Source organism: Lissotriton vulgaris, chromosome 11 (assembly GCF_964263255.1).
Source record: "Lissotriton vulgaris chromosome 11, aLisVul1.2, whole genome shotgun sequence".
In the NCBI taxonomy this organism is placed as follows: domain Eukaryota; kingdom Metazoa; phylum Chordata; class Amphibia; order Caudata; family Salamandridae; genus Lissotriton; species Lissotriton vulgaris.
In genome coordinates, this window is record NC_141699.1 from 1,111,464,172 (window position 1) to 1,111,491,048 (window position 26,877).

General features: G+C 46.6%; 1 protein-coding gene across 1 annotated transcript in view; it reads right to left on the reverse strand.

Annotated features, from left to right (window-relative positions):
- LOC147684263 (putative cation-transporting ATPase 13A4) overlaps window positions 1–26,877 on the reverse strand; it is a 131,459-nt gene that overhangs the window by 100,194 nt on the left and 4,388 nt on the right. Inside the window, exons 2-8 of the mRNA XM_086944657.1 lie at window positions 12,472–12,645; window positions 7,191–7,331; window positions 5,991–6,061; window positions 5,825–5,905; window positions 4,100–4,169; window positions 3,480–3,614; window positions 2,839–2,911 (exon numbers count right to left, since the gene is read on the reverse strand). Coding sequence (XP_086800783.1) covers window positions 2,839–2,911; window positions 3,480–3,614; window positions 4,100–4,169; window positions 5,825–5,905; window positions 5,991–6,061; window positions 7,191–7,331; window positions 12,472–12,645 — 745 coding nt within the window. The remainder of the gene's footprint in view (window positions 1–2,838; window positions 2,912–3,479; window positions 3,615–4,099; window positions 4,170–5,824; window positions 5,906–5,990; window positions 6,062–7,190; window positions 7,332–12,471; window positions 12,646–26,877) is intronic.

The following is a 26,877-nucleotide window of genomic DNA, read 5'->3' on the forward strand; positions in this document are numbered from 1 at the left end:
AGCCTAGAGCCGCCCCTGGCTAGTGTAACTGTTTTAACTAACTATGCACTTATAAATAACGTGAAACTTGAATTAAAGTGTGACACGTGACCAATTGACTGCTATGAACTTCTGATCCACAGCGTCGCCACTTCAAAGCAGTCATTCAAAGACTGCAAAAAGCACTGGCAGGCGGCCTGAAGGCGTCGGGTTTCTGGTCTATTAGATGCAGCGCTACATGTTAGAACTGTAACCGAGAAACGGGGGATTTAGCCCATCTTATTTTTCAGTGTTCACTGGTAAAATCGTTTTGGGAAACAAAATGCCTTTTTAACTGGTTTGTTGAATTGTACTTTGGTCAAAGAATTCTCCCCCCTACCTATGGCCTTCTTGAGCGCGAACTTAAGAACTGACTCTACTAGACCTTTTACTAACATCTGCGGTGAAAATGGTTCTTGCCAACTGGAAGGACACGATTAAGACATATTATAAAGGCTGGATAAACTGGATCACCCCCCTCAGCGGGACAGATAACATCACATTACAAAAGTCTCTGTGGAAACCTTTGTCTAGGTTGATGTGGAACTCTTTGGACACTTATCTAGACTCTTACGAACCTCCATGAACACTACTGTATGCCCTTTAATCATATACTGTGCCTTTACTGACGTATCACTTGAATATTTGTATTTAAATATTGTTACCTGTACTAAGCTGTTATAAGTTAGGCCTATCAGTATCGACTGCTCTTGTGCCAACATATGCATAGAATTTTTAAAATCAATGTTATCGCTCGACTAGGCTTCGCTCTCCCTTTCCTTCTCTTTCTTTCTCTCTTCCTTCTTTTCTGCCTTTCTTTACTTCTTTTATTATTATTTATCACTTGGGTTAGTCTCTTGATACCCATTTAGACGTAATAACCTCACTTTAGAATTGTATATCTGATAATTTTACCTTAGATATCTTATGTTAACCGTGTTGCAGTTTTTTCTGCTTCCCTCTTGAAAATCAATAAAGTATTTAAAAAAAAAAAGATGCAGAGCTACAAGCTAATCTGATGAAATTCCACTTTATAGGAGTGCTGCAAAGTATTCTGCTGTTGACAAGAATGATACCCCACATTGTGGTAACATTTAATAAATTAGTGGGTTAATAACAAGACAACCGTGGCCATGAATTGTATAATTATAAAATATTTAAGGATAATCTTTCTTATTTTCATAATCCACTAATACCCAGCCAGTGAGTGTGAGGGGTTCTTAGATGTGAGATAGGGCATGCGAGAGAGTCTGTGAGTGAATGATACGCTTAGCTCACTCTTCCTTAAGAGCACAGGACACACATCCTGTGGGAGACACCACAGACCCTAAAATACTCACAATTAAATGTGTGAGTTATAGCAATCACTGCCAAAAATGTACATGTTTTGGAAAAACAGTTCTTGTCTATTTTGGGGGTAAGGCAGATAAATAAACGTGAACAAACAGTGATTTAAAAAAGATTGTAAAGCACCGAGAAAAACCCACTAAAGTCCACAAAAACCAAACACTGAAAACAGGAAAGCCTACATGCGCCCGGTGTTTCTAGCAATAACTACTCCCTTCTGCCTGTCCTCTGGCCTGTGTGCGAGTAGTTCACCCCACATATACCACTGTATCTCTACGTTTACATTCATATCTATTCGTTCTTGTACTCTTCCGGTACCTTCCTTGCGTGTACTCAAGCACCTCTTCTTTTAAGGTAACAGTTCTTTACAATTGGAACTGAAATGGTTCCTTACATCGAAATGTAAAGCTAGTACCAGTCCAGTACAACACGCGGTGTGTTATACATTTACTGGGCACATTCTAGATTTTCATTTCAATGTAATGAACCATTTCACACAAGGCGAGCCCACCATATTGTATTCTTGAAGGGTTTAACTCCATTCTAGAATATAGACCTATTTAAAAAGTGATTATAAGCATCGCTTTCAATGGAAATATAAAAGTGCAGGTACTCGCTGTTAAGAGTACCTTCTTGCTCCTGCCAAGTGCTGGTACTCTCTCACTAAATGTATTGCAGAAGTGCTGAAAAGTGCAGGTATTTCAAGCTAAAGAAGTGCCTGCCCATGTAAAGCACTGCTTATAAGCAAGGCCTCTGGAATCATGCGAATGTGTGGCCAGGATATTTTTGTCATAATTATAGATTTTTCACATTTGCCTTATTATCAATAATCTGCTGCTTAATCTGCAGATTTTACCCCCCCCCCAAAAGATTGTTTCTTGCTCAAACGGTCCAAGTGTTACTAAAAACACTGTGGCACGTGTTACCGCACAGTCAAAGGTCCTCTGCAAAGGTTACCTGTTCATTTTTCTGTTGCGTATTGCTACATTTGTCTGTTAAACTGGTGCTAATGAGGTGCAACCAATGCCCAGGCAGTGTTAACAAATGTAAAAGGACAAAAAATTGAAGTATTACCATCACAAATGTGCCACATTATGCCACATAATTTAGTATTTCTTGCCGCGTAATTTACTCAACCCTGCCGCATAACTCTAGTGCCCTGTTTATAATTAATTCTTTTTAGCATATCTTGATTAATTGATTATATCTAATAGAATTATTAAAATATTAACCTAAAAAAGGAATATTAACTCTGTTGCCCTATGTCCCATGCACTGAATCTGTAGAGTGGGTTCTTGAAAGAGCCGTTGTTTAGGCTCAGAGACATTCATTCATGGAAAACGCCCTACATGTAATGTTTGTTTATTTTAAGACACCTGAGAGTCTAGTATTCAGATGTCAGATCTGTGCCTCTCAAGATGTTGCCAAACACTCTTTATTACAGATGAAAGCTCACAGCCGAAGGGAACTCACCGCCGTCCCTCCTCAGCACAGACACCTTGACATTGTTGTGCGCTTCGACCAGTTTGGACAGTTTGACGGCTTGCTGAAAATGGAAAGAAAAAAAATACCTGATTAACCCAGAGTACTGTGTAAAGGAAAATCCGTGGCCATTTCACAAAGGCTGCAGCCATATTCTATCAACACAGAAATAGATTGAAGTCCTTTAATATGTCCAAATAACCATAATGATGGCAGCTCTGGGCCAGATGTACGAAACACTGGTCGCAAAATGCTAGTTGCAGTTTGATACCAGTATTTGCGTCATTACTGTGGTATTTTGCAAACTGACCTATGTACTAAAAGGACAAATCACAAAATATTGTTTGATACTGGGATAGAGTCTGACCTACCTCATGAATGCTAAGGAGGGGGGGAGGGCATTAAAAGTGGATTGTTTCCACACTTTTTTCAGAACTCCTTTTGAAGCAGTGAAAACGACCACCAGGATGTGATTCCCACCGCCTCCTTGGGGTGTCTCCTGGCCAATCATTGAGGGGTAGCTCGCCACTCCCTCGCCTTCGATGAAATGTTCTGCGAACACTAGAAATCTAGCGTCGCAATGTATTTGACACAGCGACAAATAAAGGCGCTACTGAAAGCCCCAAACTCACCTGCCGGAGTTCATTGAGGGACAGGCTGATGGTCACGGTGCAGAGTAAGAGGATAGCGATGGCGTATCCCAGGTATCCTTCCGCCAGCCACAGAATCACCGTGAAGAACTGGTAGATGTAGAAGAGGTTTATGACCTGCGAACACAGAGGTATCGGAGCGTTAGGTATAGATAGATAGATAGATAGATAGATAGATAGATAGATAGATAGATAGATAGATAGATAGATAGATAGATAGATAGATAGATAGATAGATAGATAGATAGATAGATAGATAGAAGATGTCGGCGTGTGATGTATAGACAGGAGCGTAAAGGGTCGGATGCCACATTATCTAGCGACATACTATTGGCCTGCAACAATATGGGGTGCAGGATAACTGTGTATAGGTAAGGAGAGTATCTTAGAACACCTGTATGAGCAAGCATGTATGTGCGCATCAACAGCTGGTGAAGCGCAGCGGATATCGAACGGTGTCCTGGCGCCTCCACATAGACTATCGGAGAAGAACAAGGTCAGTGAAGGTCTGGGGAACAGCCATGTCTTGGAAGCTGCTCTTAGCTCTAAAGGATGGTCGTGTAAGTGTGAGAGGGAGACTTCTGACAGGAGGTCCACCTTACCTTCTGCATGAAGAGCTTCCAGAGCGGGGCCACCTCCACATCGATGATGTTGTGACCGCAGACCAGCCTCCTGGAAGAAACAGTTCATCGTTACTACTCAGCATGTAGATTATATTTCAAACGTATAGCTTACTTTTGGTACAATAGCTCATGTTTGCTTGAACACTGTAATCAAAACTCTTGGCCAAGCTCTGCAGTTTGCATCACATGTGAGGCTTCAAAGACAAACTGACTGCAAGATTTTAAATTTCATAGCTGGAAAAAACTGTTGCAGTTTGACTGTTTCTTCGGTACTGGCATTGCAAGCGGAATCTGAGTTTCCATACACTCTCAACAAAGCAAGAAGCCTCACATTTCAATAGCAAACAAATCTTGGAAAAAGAGCAGGTCTGGCCGGATTTTCTGGAAAACTTTCAGTTCTTTTCTTTCCAAGACAGTCAGCTTGGATCCTGAGAGAGCTACCACTAGTCACTTTTTGACACTCCCTTTTGTGACCTTTTCCCTGATTTTTTTTGCGACTTTGTCGCCTGGTGTCAAGGATATCCACCAAAGGCAGGTGTCAGTGACAGACATGCGTTTGTTTTGTCTTTCGATTTTGGATCAGGATCCAAAGACATGTGAGGATTGCAGCCCAATGCATCGCACGGCACTGAGGGAGTGGTCTCTCTAACTCCTCGCCAACGGACCCCGCAAGATGCCAGATCTCAGTCGTGAAGAAGGCCCTGAGATCGTACATAGAGTCGTATCCGGCAATCATTGCTCCACCCCAAGTCTACTCACTTTTCACACACACACTACACCTCGCTCTGCACTTCAGCTAAAATAAAGGAACTCCAGCAAAGAGCCCTACGGGGCCCGTTGGGCATTACAGCGCCGGCCCAATGAGGAACTCCAACGAGGAGCTGCCCAATGATGAAGCATGACACCCCTTGGGGTGTGGGAGGACCATTGCGCCTAAGGGAGCCGATCCCTTGATTTGCTCCCTGTTAGCCTTTGACCTTCCCTTCCTGATAGGAACTGCATACCTTCTTTATACATGGCCTTTGTTGGGGCGTGTAAGCAGGACTTTTATTTGCCCCTGGTCCATCTTTATATTGTTCAGATTTTAGTGATTTTTAAACTGACCACAGATTGAACAAAAATGTGAACAAAGGACAGATTCCTACACCATCCACAGACCATCCACAGACCGTTTTGAGAGTGGTGCCTCAGAGGCAAGTTATCAGCATTTCCCTCTGGAGGTATTCTTATTGCCAGCAGGCACTCGGAATAGTCATAACACAGGGTTATGTTCTGAGTGGTTGAAAATTGTCCAATCCAATTCTAAAACAATATTCCGTTCTGTTTCTGCATTCCTGATTGGCCACCCTTTCTTCCTATCATTGAAGTTTTGGGTGTTGTATTCTGGAAGCCAATGTGCAAATATTAGATTAGATCATACCACCACTGACTACTGGTACGGTCCGGGAAGGTGAGGGCAGCTCACTCACAGGTCATTTTCTTCGCCAATACTTAAATTTGACCCCTTTCCTCAAGTCTGCAAGTGTAACATATTTTAGTAGTTTTTCAAAGTGAATTCTTCTCCATATAAGATCTATAAAGTCTGTCAAAGGGTTCATTTTGACAATTGTGCATAGCTGAAAAGAGTTGTTTTTTTCCCCAGAAATACTGTTCACCCAGTTGTTCTGTGCAGCTACCATATCACTGGTATCTTTTATTCTTTACCTGATGTCTTGCTCTTCTGTTGTTAACCCAGATGCAAATTTGGAATGAATGTCTGAGCAGGAGTGCTCCTCTTCCAGAGTCCTGAAATATGAATTGCAGGAATTTATACAACAATATTTTAACAAAAAAAGTTGAAAAAGACTGAAGAGGCGTTGTCTAGACTCACCCGATTTTCTGGAATATTTCCCAAGTGGTGTCCCAAATATACCTGATTTTCTGCACTCGGATATACTTAACCTGCAAATAGGAAAGATGGTCGGCTTTTAGTTGGTAGATGGTCTCTGAGTTTGTTAGTAGACATATTGTTTCCTGTACACAAGATGCACTTAAAGCAGGCTTGAGTTGTAGTGTAGTTCCTATATTCCCAACAGGCTCTGCGCATTGGAATAATATATCCTATAGTTTAGAGGTAGGACTGAGGTCGACTAGGTCTCTATCGAATATATTAGACTTAATTGTGAGTGCCAGCTAGCTCAGAGGTCACTAGAAACTTTCTCGAATAAACAAGAAGGGATTAGTTTCTGACAACCGCATAAACATGACAACTTTGATTCCCAAGAAACAGAAATATATATATCTAGAGTTGAGGAAACAATAGATAGTTATTTCACTCAGTCAATCGTGCATGCTTCGTTTCACCAGAAGTGCAGATAAATAGAGAAACGGGCGTTTTGAATAAAAAGTATTTATTGAACAGTCTTCTTTCTCATGCAAAAGAAATGAACTGCTACGATAGCAATACTTAGCATGAAGTAAAGTGCGTACAACCCTTGCTTGTAATTGGGTGACTATCTTGCTGTGCCTTAGGCGTGTGCGATGGAGACTGAACTATTGTTTACAATACATAACATATACTTAGAGTGACCTTTGGGTCCGCCCCTTGCTCATGATTGGACGGCTTTATTGCTGTGTCTCGTGCGTCTGCTCTGGAGGCAGACCTATTGATCCAATATATAACATATACTTAGTGTGGGCTTTGGGTCAGCTTTTGCTCATGATTGGACGGCTTTATTGCTTTGCTTAGGCGTGTGCTCCGGAGGCACCTATTGCACCAATGATAGCTAGTCCGCCGCCCAGGACCTTCACCATGCCACCACTCTGCCCCTTAGAGGTGGCCACCTGGAGATGCTGTGGAAGTGACGTCACACCTTGCACTCCTCCCTCCACTGAGGATAAACAGGACAGCTCGCTGTCATTCCCTCTCCAGACACATTGCCCAGGACAGCCCTAAAGGGGGACAGTTGTGTCTTGATAATTACAAATGACACTAAAAGTGAAAGCACATGCTACAACATGCCAGTGTCTTCAGAGCAGGATTCCTCTCCTTCCGTTCTACGGGTTGTTGTGTGCGTGCCAGGTGACTTACCTTCAGATCTGGCTTCCTAATCGCGCGGTTGATGATCGACTTCTCGTCAGCGAGAATGGGGTGGTCAGTGCTCAGTAAACCTTGGAACTTCGTTAAGCGCATCCAACGCACCTTTTTCCTGGTGTACTTCTTCAAATCATCCTGTAAACATAACCATAAAGGGGCGGTGTAAGGAGCAGGTAAATACACAGTGTAAGGAGCAGTTAAAAGGAAGTGTAAGGAGCAGTTAAAGAGGCAGAGGCAGTGTAAGGAGCAATTAAAGAGGCAATGTAAGGATCAGTTAAAGACATTGAAAGGAGTGGTTAAGGAGGCAGTGTAAGGAGCAGTTAAAGACACTTTGTAAAGAGCAGTTAAATACAGTGTAAGGAGCAGGTAAAGACACAGTGTAAGGAGCAGTTAAAAGGAAGTGTAAGGAGCAGTTAAAGAGGCAGAGGCAGTGTAAGGAGCAGTTAAAGAGGCAGAGGCAGTGTAAGGAGCAGTTAAAGAGGCAATGTAAGGATCAGTTAAAGAAATTGTAAGAAGCATTTAGAGACAGTGAAAGGAGTGGTTAACGAGGCAGTGTAAGGAGCAGTTAAAGACACTTTGTAAAGAGCAGTTAAAGACAGTGTAAGGAGCAGTTAAAGACACTTTGTAAAGAGCAGTTAAAGACAGTGTAAGGAGCAGTTGAAGACACTTTGTAAAGAGCAGTTAAATACAGTGTAAGGAGCAGTTAAAGACACAGTGTAAGGATCATTTAAAGACAGTGTAAGTAGCAGTTAAAAGGAAGTGTAAGGAGCAGTTAAAGAAAGACAGGGTGTAAGAGTAGTTAAAGAGGCAGTGTAAGGATCAGTTAAAGACAGTGTAAGAAGCAGTTAAAGACAATGACAGGAGCAGTTACAGAAGCAGTGTAAAGAGCAGTTAAAGAATCAGTTTAAAGAGCAGTTAAAGAGGCAGAGTAAGGAGCAGTTAAAGACACAGTGTAAGGAGCAGTTAAAAGGAAGTGTAAGGAGCAGGTAAAAACACAGTGTAAGGAGCAGTTAAATACACAGTGTAAGGGGCAGGTAAAGACACTGTGTAAGGAGTAGTTAAATAAGCAGTGTAAGGAGCAGTTAAAGACAATGTGTAAGGAACAGTTAAAGACACAGTGTAAGGAGCAGTTAAAGACACTGTGTAAGGAGCAGTTAAAGACAATGTGTAAGGAACAGTTAAAGACACAGTGTAAGGAGCAGGTAAAGACACTGTGTAAGGAGCAGTTAAAGACAGTGTAAGGAGCAGTTAAAGACACAGTGTAAGGAGCAGTTAAAGACACTGTGTGAGGAGCAGTTAAAAACACTGTGTAAGGAGCCGTTGAAGACAGTGTAAGGAGCAGTTAAAAGGAAGTGTAAGGAGCAGTTAAAGATGCAGTGTAAGGATCAGTTAAAGACAGTTTATTAAGCAGTTAAAGACAGTGAAAGGAGTGGTAAACAGGAAGTGTAAGGAGCAGTTAAAGACACTTTGTAAGGATCAGTTAAAGACACTGTGTAAGGATCAGTTAAAGACACTGTGTAAGGAGTAGTTAAAGACACTGTGTAAGGAGCAGTTAAAGACACTGTGTAAGGAGTAGTTAAAGACACTGTGTAAGGAGCAGTTAAAGACACTGTGTAAGGAGCAGTTAAAGACACTGTGTAAGGAGCAGTTAAAGGCACTGCATAAGGAGCAGTTAAAGAGGCAGTGTAAGAAGCAGCTAATGGCAGTGTAAGGATCAGGTAAAGAGGTAGTGTAGGAAGCAGGTAAATGCACAGTGTATGAATCAGTTAAAGGGGTAGTGTAAGGAGCAGATAAAGGGGCAGCATGGGAAGCAGTTAGATGGATGGTGTAAGGAACACTTAAAGGGGCCATTACAAGGGTAGTGTAAGGAGCAAATATTGGGGTGGTGTGAGAAGCAGTAGATGGGTAGTGTAAGAATCAGTTAAAGTGTTGGTGTAAGAGCAGTTAAAGGGGCGTAGTAAGGGGCCCTCACAGAAGTGGTGTAAGGAGTAGTTAAAGGAGTGGTGTATGAAGCAGTTAAAGGGGATCTATTTAAAGCAATTGATTGGGATGTGTAAGTAGCAGTTAAGCACATCCATGTGCAGAATGGTGTCTGTCATTCCACTGCGCATTAACCAACCATAGATTGTGGTATTTACGAGTTATCTGCAGCTGTTTATTATTAACAAACCATAGATGTGTTATTAACGAACCGCAGCTGAGTATTAGTAATGAACCATAGATGTGTGTTATTAAAGAACCACAGGTGCATATTATTAATGAACCCTAGATGTGTGCAATTAACGAACCACAGCTATGCATTTTTTACAGGCTATAGATTTGTGTGTTATTATTGACCCACAGCTGAGATGTATCAACAAACCATAGATGTGTGTTATTAACAAACAGCAAGTGTGTGTTAGTAATGAAGAGAAGATATGTGCTATGAACAAACCACAAATGTGCCTTATTAATGAACAGTGGGTTTCTGTTATTACTCACCAGCAGATGAGAGTTATTAATGAATAGCTGGTGTGTGTTATTAATGAACAGTAGATGTGTGTTATTAACAAACCACAAATGTGTGCTAATAATGAGTAGCATTTGTGTGTTATTACTCAACAGAATTTAAGTGCTATTAATGAACCACCACAAATGTGTGTTATTAGTAAACAGAAGGTGTGTGTTATTACTCAATGGTAGATGTGTGCTATTAATGAACTATCACAAATGTGTGTTATTAGTAAACAGCAGGTGTGTGTTATTACTTAACGGCAGATGTGTGCTATTAATGAACCACCACAAATGTGTGTTATTAATGAATGACAGGTGTGTGTTATTACTCAACAGAAGATGAATGCTATTAAAGAACCACCACAAATGTGTGTTATTAATAAACAGCACGTATGTGTTATTACTCAACAAAAGATGAGTGCTATTGACAGACCACAAATGTGCATTATTAATGAACAGCAGGTGTGTGTTATTACTCAACAGAAGATGAGTGCTATTGACAGACCACAAATGTGCATTATTAATGAACAGCAGGTGTGTGTTATTACTCAACAGAAGATGAGTGCTATTGACAGACCACAAATGTTCATTATTATTGAACAGCAGGTGTGTGTTATTACTCAACAGAAGATGAGGATTATTAACAAACCACAAATGTGTTTTATTAACCAATGGCAGAGCTCAATCTTCACTTTGTCTACCTTGTGTGATTGGCAGAGGTTTTATGTTTGTAAATGTCTAATTTACTTTCTATGTAGGGTTTAGTTTAGGAAATTATAAGAATTCCACGCTTAACGCCTGTTTGATTACATATCATAGATTAATTCAAAAGATAAATCAGCTCGCTTTGTTTCATTTTGTATTTCTAGATATATGTATCTTGATGTATATTTAATAAGTTTTATGGATGAAGAAAAATTTATATATTTTAAATCTGATTTCAGATAAGCTGGATTTTTCTTCAACCAGCCAATTGTCAGCTTAGTATTAGTGACACTTAGAATTAGGTAGAGCAGCCTTTAGACAGTTAGTGGCATGAGTCGGTGATATGGAGCTAGCCTGAGACGCGTATGGCGTCGTGCAGCCACGTGCCAAGGGTCAAGGATGCAGGGATCGCCATCCTCCCCTTCCGGCATGGTTGCATCATCAGGGCTCAGATCCAAGGTCTGCCCAGGGCGGGCCTGTTATTATGTGTCTTTATTCGCCCTCACCTGGACATGCGCGTGCAGCAGCCCTCTCTTTCAATGGGAAACAAACAGCACATGCTTGAATATTGTGTTAAGGAAAAATTATGAAGTTGTGCAATACTAACATAGGTGTGACCGCGGCCTGAACATTGTAATTCTGCAACCACCCTGAAGCCATGTGGAGAATGTGGACCTTGCATTCCAGTGGGGAGAGGCTGGGAATGGACATCACTGACTGCGCTCCCGCACTCACTCATTACACCTCATTTCCTGCAGCGCACGCCCTGCCACTGGTGAAAGGTGTGTGAGTGAGCGGCTTAGCCCAGGAATCAAGCATTTCTTGCACAGGAGCCCTGTACCTTTTACAATCCCTAGGATCAGGGGAGATTGCTTTTAGGGCTTATACTCTTTTGAGGCTGGTGCTCAAGACAAGGACATGTAAGAGTGATACTTTTGTGTACTGAGGCCACAGACTAATTTTAATCTTGTCTTTGTATTGATTGCACAATTTTTACTGCGAACTGCATTTTATTCAAAGTATTTTATCATTTTTATTGCAGATGTCTTACTTTTAAAGCATTAAATTAGGAACTGATCCCTCAGGACTGTATTTTGTGTGTACTATGATTTTATTATGGGAGTTGCTGCTTTCAATGTTTATTGTATGATGCACTGATTGTATATACTTTTATGGCCTTTCCAATGTGACTGAATAAAGTTGATTTGACTCGACTTGACTCAGCCAATGGGAGGCCAAGCTCAGGTGAGGCAAAGAGGATCAAGTTTTTTTTTTCACAACTGACTGACTGAGCAAAGGCTGAGTGACAAAGTTAATAAGTACCTGAGTGAACGAGTGTTTGAATGAGTACAGTAAGGAAAAAGCAAGCCAGAGCTTGAGTGACAGAATGTTTTTGAGTGAGGGAATAAATGAGTGAGTCAGTGGTTTAGTAAGTGGATTACTAAGCAAACTACCTAATAAACATTTGAGTGTTGGCATGATGAGCAAAGAAACAAGTGAGTTATTAAGTGAGTGAATAGCTGGGGGAGAGAACTGGTGGAAGAACAAGAAATGCAATAAGCAGACTGGCCAGTGAGTGAATGAATATGCAATTGAGTCAATTGGCAAGTGACTAAGTGATCAAATAAGTAAATGAGCAAACCAGTAAATGAGTAATGGGTGTAAGGCAAAGTGTGACTAAGTTTAATTGCAAGTGAGCGAGGGTGCTATACAGTGAGTGACCAAGTAAATGATCAAGAAATTGACTAAGTGAGAAAAATGAATGAGTGAGCAAGTAACAGAATGAGCGAGTGAGGGTGTGGATTAATGAGTGAAGGAATGAGTATTTGAATAAATGAATAATTGAGCATGTTAGATAGTAAGTCACTGAGTGAGTTAGTGGGTGATTGAAGGTGTAAATCAGTGAGCAAATAAGTCAGTGAGATATTAAAAAAGTGTATGAGCAAGGCAATAAATAAGGGAGTGAGTGATCGAGCGAGTGGGCGTTTAACTGAACTCATTGCCTTTTCTGACATTACATAAATGAATCTATAGGGCCTAGAGGTCCAGATATGGAGGAAGCGGCAGCGCCACCTACCGTGGACCTCAGTAAGACCACATTGGCTTCCTTCAGGGTGCAGGGGTTGCAGTTCGCCCGTACACTCCACTCTGGCTTCCAGTAGAAGAGCAGGAGGAGGACCCCTGCCGACAGGATGTACCCCGCAACACAAAGCGCAATCCAGCCAGGGCTGGCTCTGTAGCCAAAGATCTCCTGCGGAAAGAGAGACACACACACGTGTTACGGCCAAAGCATGTCACAGCAAAACCTTTATTAAGGGGCTCTCAGAATTACTGGCTTCTACTAGCACCAAGATGCCCTCCCGGGTGAGTCGTACACTAGAAATACACATAGCATAATGTCATATACCACTCCTCCATGATACATACCGCCCTTCAGTTCCCTTTACTCCTTCCGATGTCTTTTTTAGAGAGATGTTTCAAGAATTATACATAATCTTATGTACAAAATAGGACCATATTCAATCCATAATATAAGTAAGAAATGTCATGATTGACAAGCTGCAAAGGTGAAGAATTGTAAGATTTAAGCAGATGCAGGAGTAAATTCTTGAAGGTACAAAGATATTGGTGAAAATCGAGGGAAATATTCACATGAATATGGCGCACCCCGTTGTTTTCCCTTGTACTGGCACTCAAAATAGCTGCCTAGCGCCAAGGCATAGGTCCTTAGCCCCCCCATTGCAGGGAATGGTTGTTTATGTGTCGGAAGGGACACCTTTCTGCACAGGGGATTTGTTTTTTCTATGTCTGCCGCAGAATCCAGCACACATAGAAAGAGGAAAAACGAGGAGAAATCATTCACAAAAACTACATATGTGCAGGCAGTCATGCACGAGAACTACAGGAATGCATGGATGAGAACAAGCATGCAAGAAGTCATACAGGAGAACTACAGACGTGGAGAATGCTATGCATTAGAACTACAGGAGTGCAGGAAGTCATGCAGGAGAACTACAGGAGTGTAGGAAGTCATAAAGGAGAACTACAGGAGTGCGGGAAGTCATGCATGAGAACTACAGGAGTACAGGAGGTCATGATTGAGAACTACAGGAGTACAGGAAGTCATGCATGAGAACTACCGGAGTGCAGGAAGTCATGCATGAGAACTACAGGAGTACAGGAAGTCATGCAGGAGAACTACAGGAGTACAGGAAGTCATGCATGAGAACTACAGGAGTACAGGAAGGCATGCAGGAAAACTACAGGAGTACAGGAAGTCATGCATGAGAACTACAGGAGTAAAGGAAGTCATGCATGAGAACTACAGGAGTGCAGGAAGTCATGCATGAGAACTACAGGAGTACAGGAAGTCATGCATGAGAACTACAGGAGTACAGGAAGTCATGCATGAGAACTATAGGAGTGCAGGAAGGCATGCATGAGAACTACAGGAGTACAGGAAATCATGCATGAGAACTACAGGAGTACAGGAAGTCATGCATGAGAACTACAGGAGTACAGGAAGTCATGCATGAGAACTATAGGAGTGCAGGAAGGCATGCATGAGAACTACAGGAGTACAGGAAATCATGCATGAGAACTACAGGAGTACAGGAAGTCATGCATGAGAACTACAGGAGTGCAGGAAGGCATGCAGGAGAACTACAGAAGTGCAGGAAGCCATGCATGTTGGCTCAGAGCCCCTCATCATTTGGGCACCAGAAGTGACACCATCTCCAGACTGGGCGCCTGTCACAGACCCTTTATTCCGCCTCTTATCCTCAGGCAATGCGACCAGGGTGGGTCATACGTCACAGCGACGAGGTGTACATCGAGCCGCACATATATCAGCTCCCAGCGTCGACACCTTTCTATGGTTCAAGGAAGCATACTCCTGAAGCATAGATGTACTCCTCCACATTTACTTACCTTGACTATACAGTGGTAGCCGACAGAAGTACAGGTCAATATTAAACCTTCCGCCCTGTGCCCACTTGCCAAACAGGGCAGCATTGTCCGCCCAGAAGGATGAAATTAACAGAAAGAAGTCAAGTGGGTGCATTGGCACCGACAACCCCTGAGTCTGGGGCCACCTCACCCGGATTAGGCTTTCACAGAAAAGCAGTCAGCGTAGGGGAGTTTCAATGCAATTACAGACTTAAGAAAAGAGAGCTGAAGCGTCACATTCTTGGCACCAGGGATGGGCCTGCCCAAATCCACCTGAGAAGCTGGCACAGAAGCCAGTGGCTGGCACCCCAAGGAAGAGCCTGGTGTCTCGCTTCTTCCAGGAAGACAAACCCTGCCTGTGATGCCAGCATTGTGAGCATCTTGCTAGGATCCCTGCCAGAGTGTCTGGCACCAGATGCCCCGTGCTACATAATCGTCGCGCAGTGGATCAAGGGCCAGGTGTCCTTTTCACTGGTCACTAATAACTGTTCAAAATCGGTGATCAGTGTTCAAGTGAACAGGAAGGAATGTTATGACCCGATCTATGGGCAAATAGACTTGTTCATAGATTACCAGTTAACTATGGGTCATAATCTGGCCTACCTTGTGAATATTAATGAAGCAGGTTGCACATTGCAACTCACTCTGGTACATGCAGTCATGATTTGCACTCCCCTCAATTTTGACTGTAGTGTGACTACAGTCAACACTGAGGGGAGTGCAGCTCATGGACTGCTCAACACCGAGGGGAGTGCAAATCATGGACTGCATGTACCATGATGCAAAGGAGCAAACATTTCTGGGATGTTATGTAGTGTCCGGCCTCACACTTTTTCCTGTTCACAATGAGTTTCATGACCTCCTCTCCATTTATCACACATTCATAATGTTCCTTTTTGTAAAGAAATGTATTCCGGCCCATTGATTACACCTCATCTGGCCCAAGCCGGAGAGTACGGCTGGGGCCAGAGAGTACGGCCTGGAGCCGGAGAGTACGGCTGGAGCCGGAGAGTACGGCTGGAGCCGGAGAGTACGGATGGAGCCGGAGAGTACTGCTGGGGCCAGAGAGTACGGCCTGGAGCCGGAGAGTACGGCTGGAGCCGGAGAGTACGGCTGGAGCCGGAGAGTACTGCTGGGGCCATAGAGTACGGCCTGGAGCCGGAGAGTACGTCTGGAGCCAGAGAGTACGACTGGAGCCGGAGAGTACGGCTGGAGCCAGAGAGTACTGCTGGGGCCAGAGAGTACGGCCTGGAGCCGGAGAATACGGCTGGAGCCGGAGAGTACGGCGGGAGCCGGAGAGTCCTGCTGGGGCCAGAGAGTACGGCCTGGGTGCGGAGAGTACGGCCTGGGTGCGGGGAGAGTACGGCCTGGGTGCGGAGAGTACGGCTGGAGCCGGAGAGTACTGCTGGGGCCAGAGAGTACGGCCTGGGTGCGGAGAGTACGGCCTGGGTGAGGAGAGTACGGCTGGAGCCGGAGAGTACGGCTGGAGCCGGAGAGTACTGCTGGGGCCAGAGAGTACGGCCTGGGTGCGGAGAGTACGGCCTGGGTGCGGAGAGTACGGCCTGGGTGCGGAGAGTACGGCCTGGAGCCGGAGAGTACGGCTGGAGCCGGAGAGTATGGCCTGGGTGCGGAGAGTACGACTGGATCCGGAGAGTACGGCTGGAGCCGGAGAGTACTGCTGGGGCCAGAGAGTACGGCTGGAGCCGGAGAGTACGGCTGGAGCCGGAGAGTACGGCTGGAGCCGGAGAGTACTGCTGGGGCCAGAGAGTACGGCCTGGGTGCGGAGAGTACGGCCTGGAGCCGGAGAGTACTGCTGGGGCCAGAGAGTACGGCCTGGGTGCGGAGAGTACGGTCTCGGTGTGGAGATTCCGGCCTGATTCACTACGGCAATCTGAGACAAAAATGTCTAACTTTATTCATTTTGGAATTCACAGAGGTCATTTACGAGCCCTCTGTTAATACCAAAAGTCGTAAAGTTAGACGTTTGGCTCAGATTGCCTTTCTGAATCAGGCCCATTGCAAGAAAGAACTGGAGGATGAAGACAAAAAGTCACAACTTTGCACACTCTTGCTCAGGAATACAGATGAATGAAGGTTCAATCTTTCCACAACTGCAGTTGGAGGCCCTCTGATGGTCCACTGGAATTATCCATTGTTGTGCAGATGTGCAAGATATTGTCACACACTTGAGAGGGGGGAGTGACTATACAGAAGACAATTAGACAATTAGACGTAGCAGGGAGGGTCTAATTGTCTCAATCTTCAGGAGCAAAACCCGCGGCACCTCACGTGATGTTTCCCAAAATGCTGCAATTGGGATGGGGCATAGAGAGGGCCTCCCAGCCTCCTCTCTGTCAGTGTTGGCCTCAATGAAGCTTACTTCACCTCAATCCTCTGTTGTGCCAGGATCCCAAAGAATCTATAAGCCCTTTATTTGGACAGCGTATGGTGGCACAGGCAGTCAACAAAGGCCCATTCACACTCAAACGTCATCTCCGGCGAGCTTTAGAATTTACATAATCCCGCAGTCTTTGTTCTCTGTTTGGCGCTAGATAGCTCTAGGCGGTGTGGGCGACTCACTGGAACCTGACTTCCAGGACCGGAGGGGGCCACAGCTCCAGATGGAAGCCCTACCCTCACTGGGCTTGACAACCTCTCAACCAATCGCGTTTGGTGAGGCTGAGGGAGGATTGTGGGCCAGCGCTCTCTGAACAAGGGATGGTGTTGACGGTCACAATCTAAGTTCTCCATATGGGATGCTGAGGGTCAAGACTGAAGGGGGCTCGTTTTAATTAAATTACAATATTGTGTTGAGTATTTGATGCAGCTCAGACTCACAGTCCTGATTCCGAGGACTGGTGGAAAGCTTTATAAAGAGCATATTTTATTGTAGAATGAGGCTGGTGCAGAGACGAATCCTTTGATTGGCTAAAATACGTTCTAGAAGAAAGAGTACAAGTGGTCTTCATTCCTCCTCTTAACCCCTTCTTCAGGCGACTCAGTGTGGGTTCCACAAGGGTCTTCGCTTACCCCCGGTCCTACTAACACATCGGCGGCCTTGTCGGCTTAACTCGTTTGGCCTCGTGACATACGCGGATGACACCCAAACTATTTGTAAGTTAAATCACCACACACCAACAGCAAAGGAAGTGTTTCATATCTGCACAAGTGTGGTTGCTGGCTGGATCAGCCAGAGCTGTCTAAAATGTGCCTCAAACAACCCAGGGTTGCTGATCGTGGGAGGGTCCCGTCCGCACACATGTGCGCTATATGTCTTAGGCACATGCTCTACATGGTTGCTACCGTTCAATCCATCTGCTGTTTTTATTGCGTTAAACGTCTCAAAACAATCCTACCTCTATAGCATCCATCAACAGATGCACTGTGGTTTGGGCAACTGTAGAATCCCGCCTAGATTACAGCACCTCCCTCTAGCGAGGGCTATGCAGCCATCAAATGAGGAACCCGGAAGTGATCAGACAGGATGCTGATAGGACAACGCTGAGCAGCGTGTTCCACAATCTGAAGAAACGGAACTGGTCCCTATAGATAAAGAGCAGAGTTTAAACGCCCTTGTGTGTGTCACACGGCTGTATACAGACGTAGGCCCGGATTCACTAGTTGATCACGCAGCACAGGGCAGAAGCACAAATGCTGCGCTACGCTGTGTGAGAAGGGGCAGGAGAGCGCCATATTTAAAGAAATATGGCACTCTCCTTCCCTCTCCCTAACGCCAGTGCAGAAATGTGCGGCCGTGCGCTACGGACACGCCTTTACACCATAGTGCCAGGGTGTCTCTGTGAGTCCAACATATGTTCTGTACTAGAAGGATGACCATTCAGCGCAAAATACCTTACCAAGACTAACTTTAAAACTTCTTCCACTTTGTATGTGTGCTGTACTGTGCAGAACACCTGCAAAGTCGGAAATGAAAGCATTTCTTCTTAATAGTGCCTATTTTGAAACAGATGTAGTTTTTTTTGCTGCAAAACCTCGTCTACTTTATAAGTAAATACAGTTTTACATCAAAAACCTTGGGTGTTTGCATTGGAACGCCCATTGGTGCTAAGAAATGCAAACATCACTATGCGCGACGTTGTGTTACTTTCAAGTGATTTCCAGCACAAAACAGGTTTTGAGCTTGGAAGTAAATAGGTAGAAAGGATTTTGCATTAATTTGTGTCAATCATAGCATATAAACGTACTAAACATACCCCATAGTCTTCTACATGCAACCCCATCAGAGCTCTTCAGTCTGCCTCTGCTAACTATATAGTGGTCCCCAAAATGTGAAGGAAGAGAGGCGGTGGCGGAAGTACGTTGTTACAACGCTTGTTGTAACAACGCTTGTTGTAACAACGCATGCCTTTACCACGCAAGTCTTACAACGCAAGTCCTTACAACGACTTGCGTTGGAGGGCTTGGATTTAGGAATCTTATAATTTTATATTCCAACACCAGTCCCGGTAACAGTAGGGAAGGTGTTGGAATGTAAAATTGCAAGATTCCTTATCCCACAGCGCCATCCAGCGCAAGTCGTAGTAACGACTTGCGTTGTAATAGCTGCGGGGTAAAGGCACTGCGGTGTAAAAACCGCGTCGTAAACAATGTTCCCCGGCGGTGGCCCCTCCTTTTCCAATCTTCCAGATAGACTTAGGATGCACTTCCCAGTCATCTTACAGCCGCCTCAATACCCTGAAACCTAGGGAAACCCTGAAAAGCCTTCTGCTTTCTGAATGGCTCCAGTTGAGTGGACCTCATCGGGATCTCTAGCACCAAGAGGCCCTATTTAAGGTCATCAGGAGTTTTACGAACCAATCAGATATAAATGGATACAAATTGAGTCCATCTCAAACAGGAGGAGCTGTACTTGGGGCACTGCAGTGTCTGAGGTCCTGTTGGGACCGGATTATAGTGACCTGGAGGTAAAGGGGCGGGTGCGTCTAACATTGGGCAGTAATGATCAGCAGTCTGTAGGGTTAGAGGCCAAAGAGGCCACGTTAGGACACTGACATGGACCTGCTGATGAGGTACAGTGCAGGCCATTGTCTTCACCAACTTTCAAGATCAGGGTAAGGCGTCACCAGGAGGGTGCACGCATAAATAGAATGCACCATAGTCCAAAATAAACACACTGATGCTAATCCAAATATGATGCTGTTTGCACAGACTGTCGCCATGAGACGAGGTGTAGTTATTGGATTATGACGGGGGTGTGGCGGAGGCTCTGATGAGGAAGAAGTCTGGTCTGCATGACGTTACCCATATTATTTGCATTTTCCAATTCTCCTAAGGTTAAATTCAACAGTTGTAAGTCAGTGTTATAACTCACTTGTAAACAACATGTGTATGGTAGTTGAAACTCACTTCCATTCAGTTAGCACAGCTCTGGATTAAAGTTTGCACCATTTTGCACCGAGGACCCTATGACATTCAGTGGTCGTTGGTGACATTTGAAAGGTGTAGGGTGTTAAAGTTCAGGATGAATGTCCCGTGGCAAGCGAGCATAGCAAACGAGCCTGACCGGCATAACGGGTGTTCGGGGCGGTCCATCCCCCAAGAAATCGAGCCTGACCGGCATAATGAGTGTTTTAGGCGGTTCATCTCCCAAGAAATTTCTTTAAAAAGAGTGGGCAAATGATGCATTTTCCAGCAAATTTGAGAAAGCAAGAAGGTTAATAAAGCAATTGTGAAAGTCTAGTTATGACACCAATAAAGAGATTTCATATGATAAAGACGTAGACAGCTGAGTATTGAGTATAAACGCAGAACTTCATAACAGACTTTGAGATAACAATGCTGACTACCTCACAGATTTCTTTGTTTATCGATGTACCTCCAAGTTTCAGCTCTCCCTCAGACTCCCTCATTTCCACCTCCAATTCTTTGCTCTCCCTCCGCCTCTCTCTCCTCTACCTCTAAGTTCTGCTCTCCCTCAGCATCTCTGTCCTCCACCTCCAAGCCTCGTCTCTCCCCCTGGCTCTCCCTCCTCCACCTATAGGTCTCCACTCTCTCTCAGCCTCTCTCCCATCCACCTCCAATCCTCCGCCATCCCTCTGACAAAAGGTGGGGAGCCAATTGACATTGCGAGTTATTTCTGGGGTACAACTGAATTTCGTGAAATCATTTTCCAAGGAAAAGTGCATATTTTTGTGAAAGGAGATTCTCTTATCAGTTGGGTTCATCAACGGGACCTGTATGTGTACTTGATCCTAATGAGATTCCATGTTTGTGTATCAGCGAGACACCATTAGTCAACTTAGTGTCAAAGGGGGGTGAGATATAGACAAAGGAATTTCCTTGAGTTTTTATCAACAAGTTGAGCTGCTTAAAAAAATTATTGTCACATCATAAAGGTGAAATCGAGTGTTCCTCTAAAAGTGGCCAAAGTCTGGAGTGTGCCGCTACTTGTGAAAGAAAGCATGAGGTCTAAATTGAACAAATTATTTATAGTGGTATTAGGCAGGTGGTGGAGGCTACAGATCAGTTGTCTTAGGTTGTCATGGCCTGCAAAGCCAATGGAGAGGCCAGGCTCTGCATGGACTTGAGGGAACTTAACAAAGGGGGGGTGGTGAACCACTATCCACTTCCAAACATATGTGACATGTTGAGTTCCCTTGATGGTGCGAAGCGTTTATTTTCTTTAGACCTGACCTCTGCCTACCACCAAATAAAGAAACATTCCCAGTCCAGTCCCAGAAATTAGCAGCATTTGTCACATGTTTTGGTACCTTCAAGTTCCAAGGGATGCCCTTTGGGTTAATTCCAGCTGCCTCTGCATTTCAGAGAGCGATGAAGCACATTCTTAGGGTAATTAAAGGAGTCACTGTATATCAGGATGAAGTCCTGAAATTTGGTGTAATTTGGTAAGGAACATGATGGCAGGCTACAGAAAGTTTTGTTGAAGCTTTGTGATGCTGACCTGACTTTGAAAGCTTCATCATTAGAGCGGGCACCGATGTTGTTAAAGGTTTTGTTACTCTAACAGGGCTAGATGGGTAGCGTCAGTGTCACCACCATCTACACCATCAGAGTGGGATCCTCGGTTGTTAAAGGGTGTGTTACTCTACAAGGGCTCGACGGTTAGTGTGTCACCACCACCTTCAACATTAGAGGGAGCACCAATGTTGTCCAAGGTTGCATTACTCTACCAGGGCTCGATTGGGAGTGTGAGTGTCACCACCCTTATGAAAACAAAAAACTCCTTCTCCTGAGTTTGGCAAATCATTCGTGATGCTGGATTCCCATGGGGGCCGTTTGCATCAGTGAGAGGTATTTAAATATTGTGTAGGTTACCAAACTTACAACTTAATATGTATCAGACCACAAGATAGCATGAAAACATTGCCTACACAAAAATTAAGTTTCATTCATTTATTCAAATAATTTAAAAATAATAACCCATTATTTCATAAAAACAATCTTGTGCACATTCGACTTTGCTGTTAGTCAGCTTTAAAAAAACTAATTTTTTTTTAAAAAAAATGCTGTTTAAGCATTGTTACACAAGTCTACATAAGCAGACATCGTTGTGTTAAACATGTTACTCTTACTTACTTTGTGTTTTCATCTTTCTGCTGCTGTGGGGTTTCCCTCTAGCCAGGGCTACTGCTGCATCTCCCCCCCTTGACCTTTGCACCCCCTCCATGCCTGTCCGTCCTTGCTCGTGGTGTGATTCTGGGCTCCGCCCTGCCCCACTCTCTCTTTATCTAAAATACTTTTTTTCCTTTGCCCCATTTTTCATTTTCACTTCTCTTTGGTTCTCTTCTTCCTCAGGTTCCAGGTCCTTGCATTTCTTCTCTTCCTTCCTCTGTCGCCCCGGGCGGAGGTTTGCTCTCTCCCCCGCCCTCGGAAGCTTCCAACACCAATTAATCTTTTATGGCCTACTACACGTCTCTTGATAAAGAATGCTTCCCGCCCTGGCTCCGGGTGCATCAAAGTGCATGACACTTCTGCTCTCACTGCAAGCCTGCTCTGGGGCCCAATAACCCACGCCCCCCTGCCTCTGTCTCTCACACTTCAGATCACTGTTTAAACTGATGCTTCAGCCTTGTAGAGCTAATCACCAGCACCATTCCAACCCGCTTCCTTCCTCTAGCGCTGCGAGGCCATCTAGTGCTTTCTCAATTCATCCACCTTTCTCGAACCTCCTCCTGCTGAACAATCCTTGGTAAAATGTAACCTCCAGCTCTCAGATTCTGTCTTCCTGCTCTAATTCTTCCAGGTCTGGCACCCACACACACTGCTGTACCATCCCAGGGGTCCGATAGCATGTCAATAATCCCTCCGCCATTGCTCACCCCTATCAATAAATACATCCCTTGTCACCCCTTGTTCTCTGACGCCAAGGTTGATTTACAGTGTGTGTGTGGGGTGCAGCAACGTTTGGTGCAGCCACAACGGAAGATGTATTTTGAGATTTACAAAGCCACGCAAAGCCAAATTTGTGCGGGTTTGTAAACAATAAAAAGGTAACGCAAGCCAGCTCAAGGCATCAGGAGTTGTTACAATGCTGGAGCGTTGGCGTCCCTGTGCATCTACCGGTGTATTTGGACAGAAACCCAAGTTTACTAAAGTACGTAAATTTACATTTGCGCCAAAATGGCGCGTCTGCGAAAAGCTGGTGAAGCGAGGAGAACTATCTTTATTTCCATCTGCTTCTTCCCCTTTGCATGTGCGCTGCATTCTGTAGCACACTAGAAAGAGAATCATGTCCAAGGCCACTGGAATTATGTGGCAAGAAAATGCAAATTATGTGGCGTAATGTGGCACATTTTATGAGAGTAATGGTTCATAATATTGTAATTTTTGCACTTGTTAACACGGCCTGGGCATTGGTTGCTCCTCACTAGTACCCGGTTAATACAAAAGTATTGCATTAAGCACCAGAAAGGTGACCAGTCCAGCTTTGCAAGGGGCCTTCGACGGCGCCTCAATACGTGTCGCTGCACTTTTAGTCACTTTTGAACCGTTTGAGCACGAGACACATTTTTTTCTAGCGGAAATCTGCGGATTAGGGAGCTGGCGATGGATTATGCTGCAAATGCGGCAAATCTATAATTATGCGGAAAAACCCTGCGGCTGCATAAACGCATTATTCCAGTGGGCCTGATTATGCCTCTAAGGATTGACTTTGTGCAGGAGCTCTGCAAAAATGATCCTGCCCACAACGCAGGCCCCACTGCACCAAGGTGCCAGGGTGCCTGCATAGGCGCTAGGGAGCCAGGGTGCCTGCATAGGCGCTAGGGTGCTAGGGTGCCTGCATAGGCGCTAGGGTTCCAGGGTGCCTGCATAGGCGCTAGGGTGCCAGGGTGCCTGCATAGGCGCTAGGGTGCTAGGGTGCCTGCTTAGGCGCTAGGGTGCTAGGGTGCCTGCATAGGCGCTAGGGTGCTAGGGTGCCTGCATAGGCGCTCGGGTTCCAGGGTGCCTGCATAGGCGCTAGGGTGCTAGGGTGCCTGCATAGGCGCTAGGGTTCCAGGGTGCCTGCATAGGCGCTAGGGTTCCAGGGTGCCTGCATAGGCGCTAAGGTGTCAGGGTGCCTGCTTAGGCGCTAGGGTGCCAGGGTGCCTGCTTAGGCGCTAGGGTGCTAGGGTGCCTGCTTAGGCGCTAGGGTGCTAGGGTGCCTGCATTGGTGCTAGGGTACCAGGGTGCCTGCATTGGTGCTAGGGTGCCTCCATTGGTGCTAGGGTGCCAGGGTGCCTGCATTGGTGCTAGGGTACCAGGGTGCCTGCATTGGTGCTAGGGTGCCAGGGTGCCAGGGTGCCAGAGTGCCTGCATTGGTGCTAGGGTGCCAGGGTGCCTGCATTGGTGCTAGGGTGCCTCCATTGGTGCTAGGGTGCCAGGGAGCCTGCATTGGTGCTAGGGTGCCAGGGTGCCTGCATTGGTGCTAGGGTGCCTCCATTGGTGCTAGGGTGCCAGGGTGCCTGCATTGGTGCTAGGGTGCCAGGGTGCCAGGGTGCCTGCATACGCGCTAGGGTGCCTGCATAGGCGCTAGGGTGCTAGGGTGCCTGCATAGGCGCTAGGGTTCCAGGGTGCCTGCATAGGCGCTAAGGTGTCAGGGTGCCTGCTTAGGCGCTAGGGTGCCAGGGTGCCTGCATAGGCGCTAGGGTGCTAGGGTGCCTGCTTAGGCGCTAGGGTGCTAGGGTGCCTGCTTAGGGTGCCTGCTTAGGCGCTGGGGTGCTAGGGTGCCTGCATTGGTGCTAGGGTGCCTCCATTGGTGCTAGGGTGCCAGGGTGCCTGCATTGGTGCTAGGGTACCAGGGTGCCTGCATTGGTGCTAGGGTGCCAGGGTGCCAGGGTGCCAGAGTGCCTGCATTGGTGCTAGGGTACCAGGGTGCCTGCATTGGTGCTAGGGTGCCTCCATTGGTGCTAGGGTGCCAGGGTGCCTGCATTGGTGCTAGGGTGCCAGGGTGCCAGGGTGCCTGCATACGCGCTAGGGTGCTAGGGTGCCTGCATAGGCGCTAGGGTGCTAGGGTGCCTGCATAGGCGCTAGGGTTCCAGGGTGCCTGCATAGGCGCTAAGGTGTCAGGGTGCCTGCTTAGGCGCTAGGGTGCCAGGGTGCCTGCATAGGCGCTAGGGTGCTAGGGTGCCTGCTTAGGCGCTAGGGCGCTAGGGTGCCTGCTTAGGCGCTAGGGTTCTAGGGTGCCTGCTTAGGCGCTAGGGTGCTAGGGTGCCTGCTTAGGCGCTAGGGTGCTAGGGTGCCTGCATTGGTGCTAGGGTACCAGGGTGCCTGCATTGGTGCTAGGGTGCCTCCATTGGTGCTAGGGTGCCAGGGTGCCTGCATTGGTGCTAGGGTACCAGGGTGCCTGCATTGGTGCTAGGGTGCCAGGGTGCCAGGGTGCCTGCATTGGTGCTAGGGTACCAGGGTGCCTGCATTGGTGCTAGGGTGCCTCCATTGGTGCTAGGGTGCCAGGGTGCCTGCATTGGTGCTAGGGTACCAGGGTGCCTGCATTGGTGCTAGGGTGCCTCCATTGGTGCTAGGGTGCCAGGGTGCCTGCATTGGTGCTAGGGTGCCAGGGTGCCAGGGTGCCTGCATACGCGCTAGGGTGCTAGGGTGCCTGCATAGGCGCTAGGGTGCTAGGGTGCCTGCATAGGCGCTAGGGTTCCAGGGTGCCTGCATAGGCGCTAAGGTGTCAGGGTGCCTGCTTAGGCGCTAGGGTGCCAGGGTGCCTGCATAGGCGCTAGGGTGCTAGGGTGCCTGCTTAGGCGCTAGGGTGCTAGGGTGCCTGCTTAGGGTGCCTGCTTAGGCGCTGGGGTGCTAGGGTGCCTGCATTGGTGCTAGGGTGCCTCCATTGGTGCTAGGGTGCCAGGGTGCCTGCATTGGTGCTAGAGTACCAGGGTGCCAGAGTGCCTGCATTGGTGCTAGGGTACCAGGGTGCCTGCATTGGTGCTAGGGTGCCTCCATTGGTGCTAGGATGCTAGGGTGCCTGCATAGGCGCTAGGGTTCCAGGGTGCCTGCATAGGCACTAAGGTGTCAGGGTGCCTGCTTAGGCGCTAGGGTGCCAGGGTGCCTGCATAGGCGCTAGGGTGCTAGGGTGCCTGCTTAGGCGCTAGGGCGCTAGGGTGCCTGCTTAGGCGCTAGGGTTCTAGGGTGCCTGCTTAGGCGCTAGGGTGCCAGGGTGCCTGCATTGGTGCTAGGGTACCAGGGTGCCTGCATTGGTGCTAGGATGCCAGGGTGCCTGCATTGGTGCTAGGATGCCAGGGTGCCAGGGTGCCTGCATTGGTGCTAGGGTACCAGGGTGCCTGCATTGGTGCTAGGGTGCCTCCATTGGTGCTAGGGTGCCAGGGTGCCAGAGTGCCTGCATTGGTGCTAGGGTACCAGGGTGCCTGCATTGGTGCTAGGGTGCCTCCATTGGTGCTAGGGTGCCAGGGTGCCTGCATTGGTGCTAGGGTACCAGGGTGCCTGCATTGGTGCTAGGGTGCCTCCATTGGTGCTAGGGTGCCAGGGTGCCTGCATTGGTGCTAGGGTACCAGGGTGCCTGCATTGGTGCTAGGGTGCCAGGGTGCCAGGGTGCCTGCATTGGTGCTAGGGTGCCAGGGTGCCTGCATTGGTGCTAGGGTGCCAGGGTGCCTGCATTGGTGCTAGGGTGCCAGGGTGCCTGCATTGGTGCTAGGGTGCCAGGGTGCCTGCATTGGTGCCAGGGTGCCTGCATTGGTGCTAGGGTACCAGGGTGTCTGCATTGGTGCCAGGGTGCCTGCATTGGTGCTAGGGTGCCAGGGTGCCTGCATAGGCGCTAGGGTGCCTCAAGTGAGCCAGCGCAGGGAGAGACAGGAACAGCGCCATATCTTTTAATATGATACAGTTAAGCTCTGTCCTGTTTCTTCGCCGCAGAGCAGCAACCCGCCTAGCTGTGCTGCGTTGCGTAAACCTGGACCTACTAACTCTATCTATCCTACTAATCAGATGCTCACTATGCTTTGCTCCTTAGGACTTCTTACTCAAACCTGTCCTTTAAACCTGTATCCACTAACAGGAAGCGCCTCGAAGCCGGCCTTTGGTAGGGAGCGCCTAAAAGAAGAGAAGCCTGAAGGAGGAG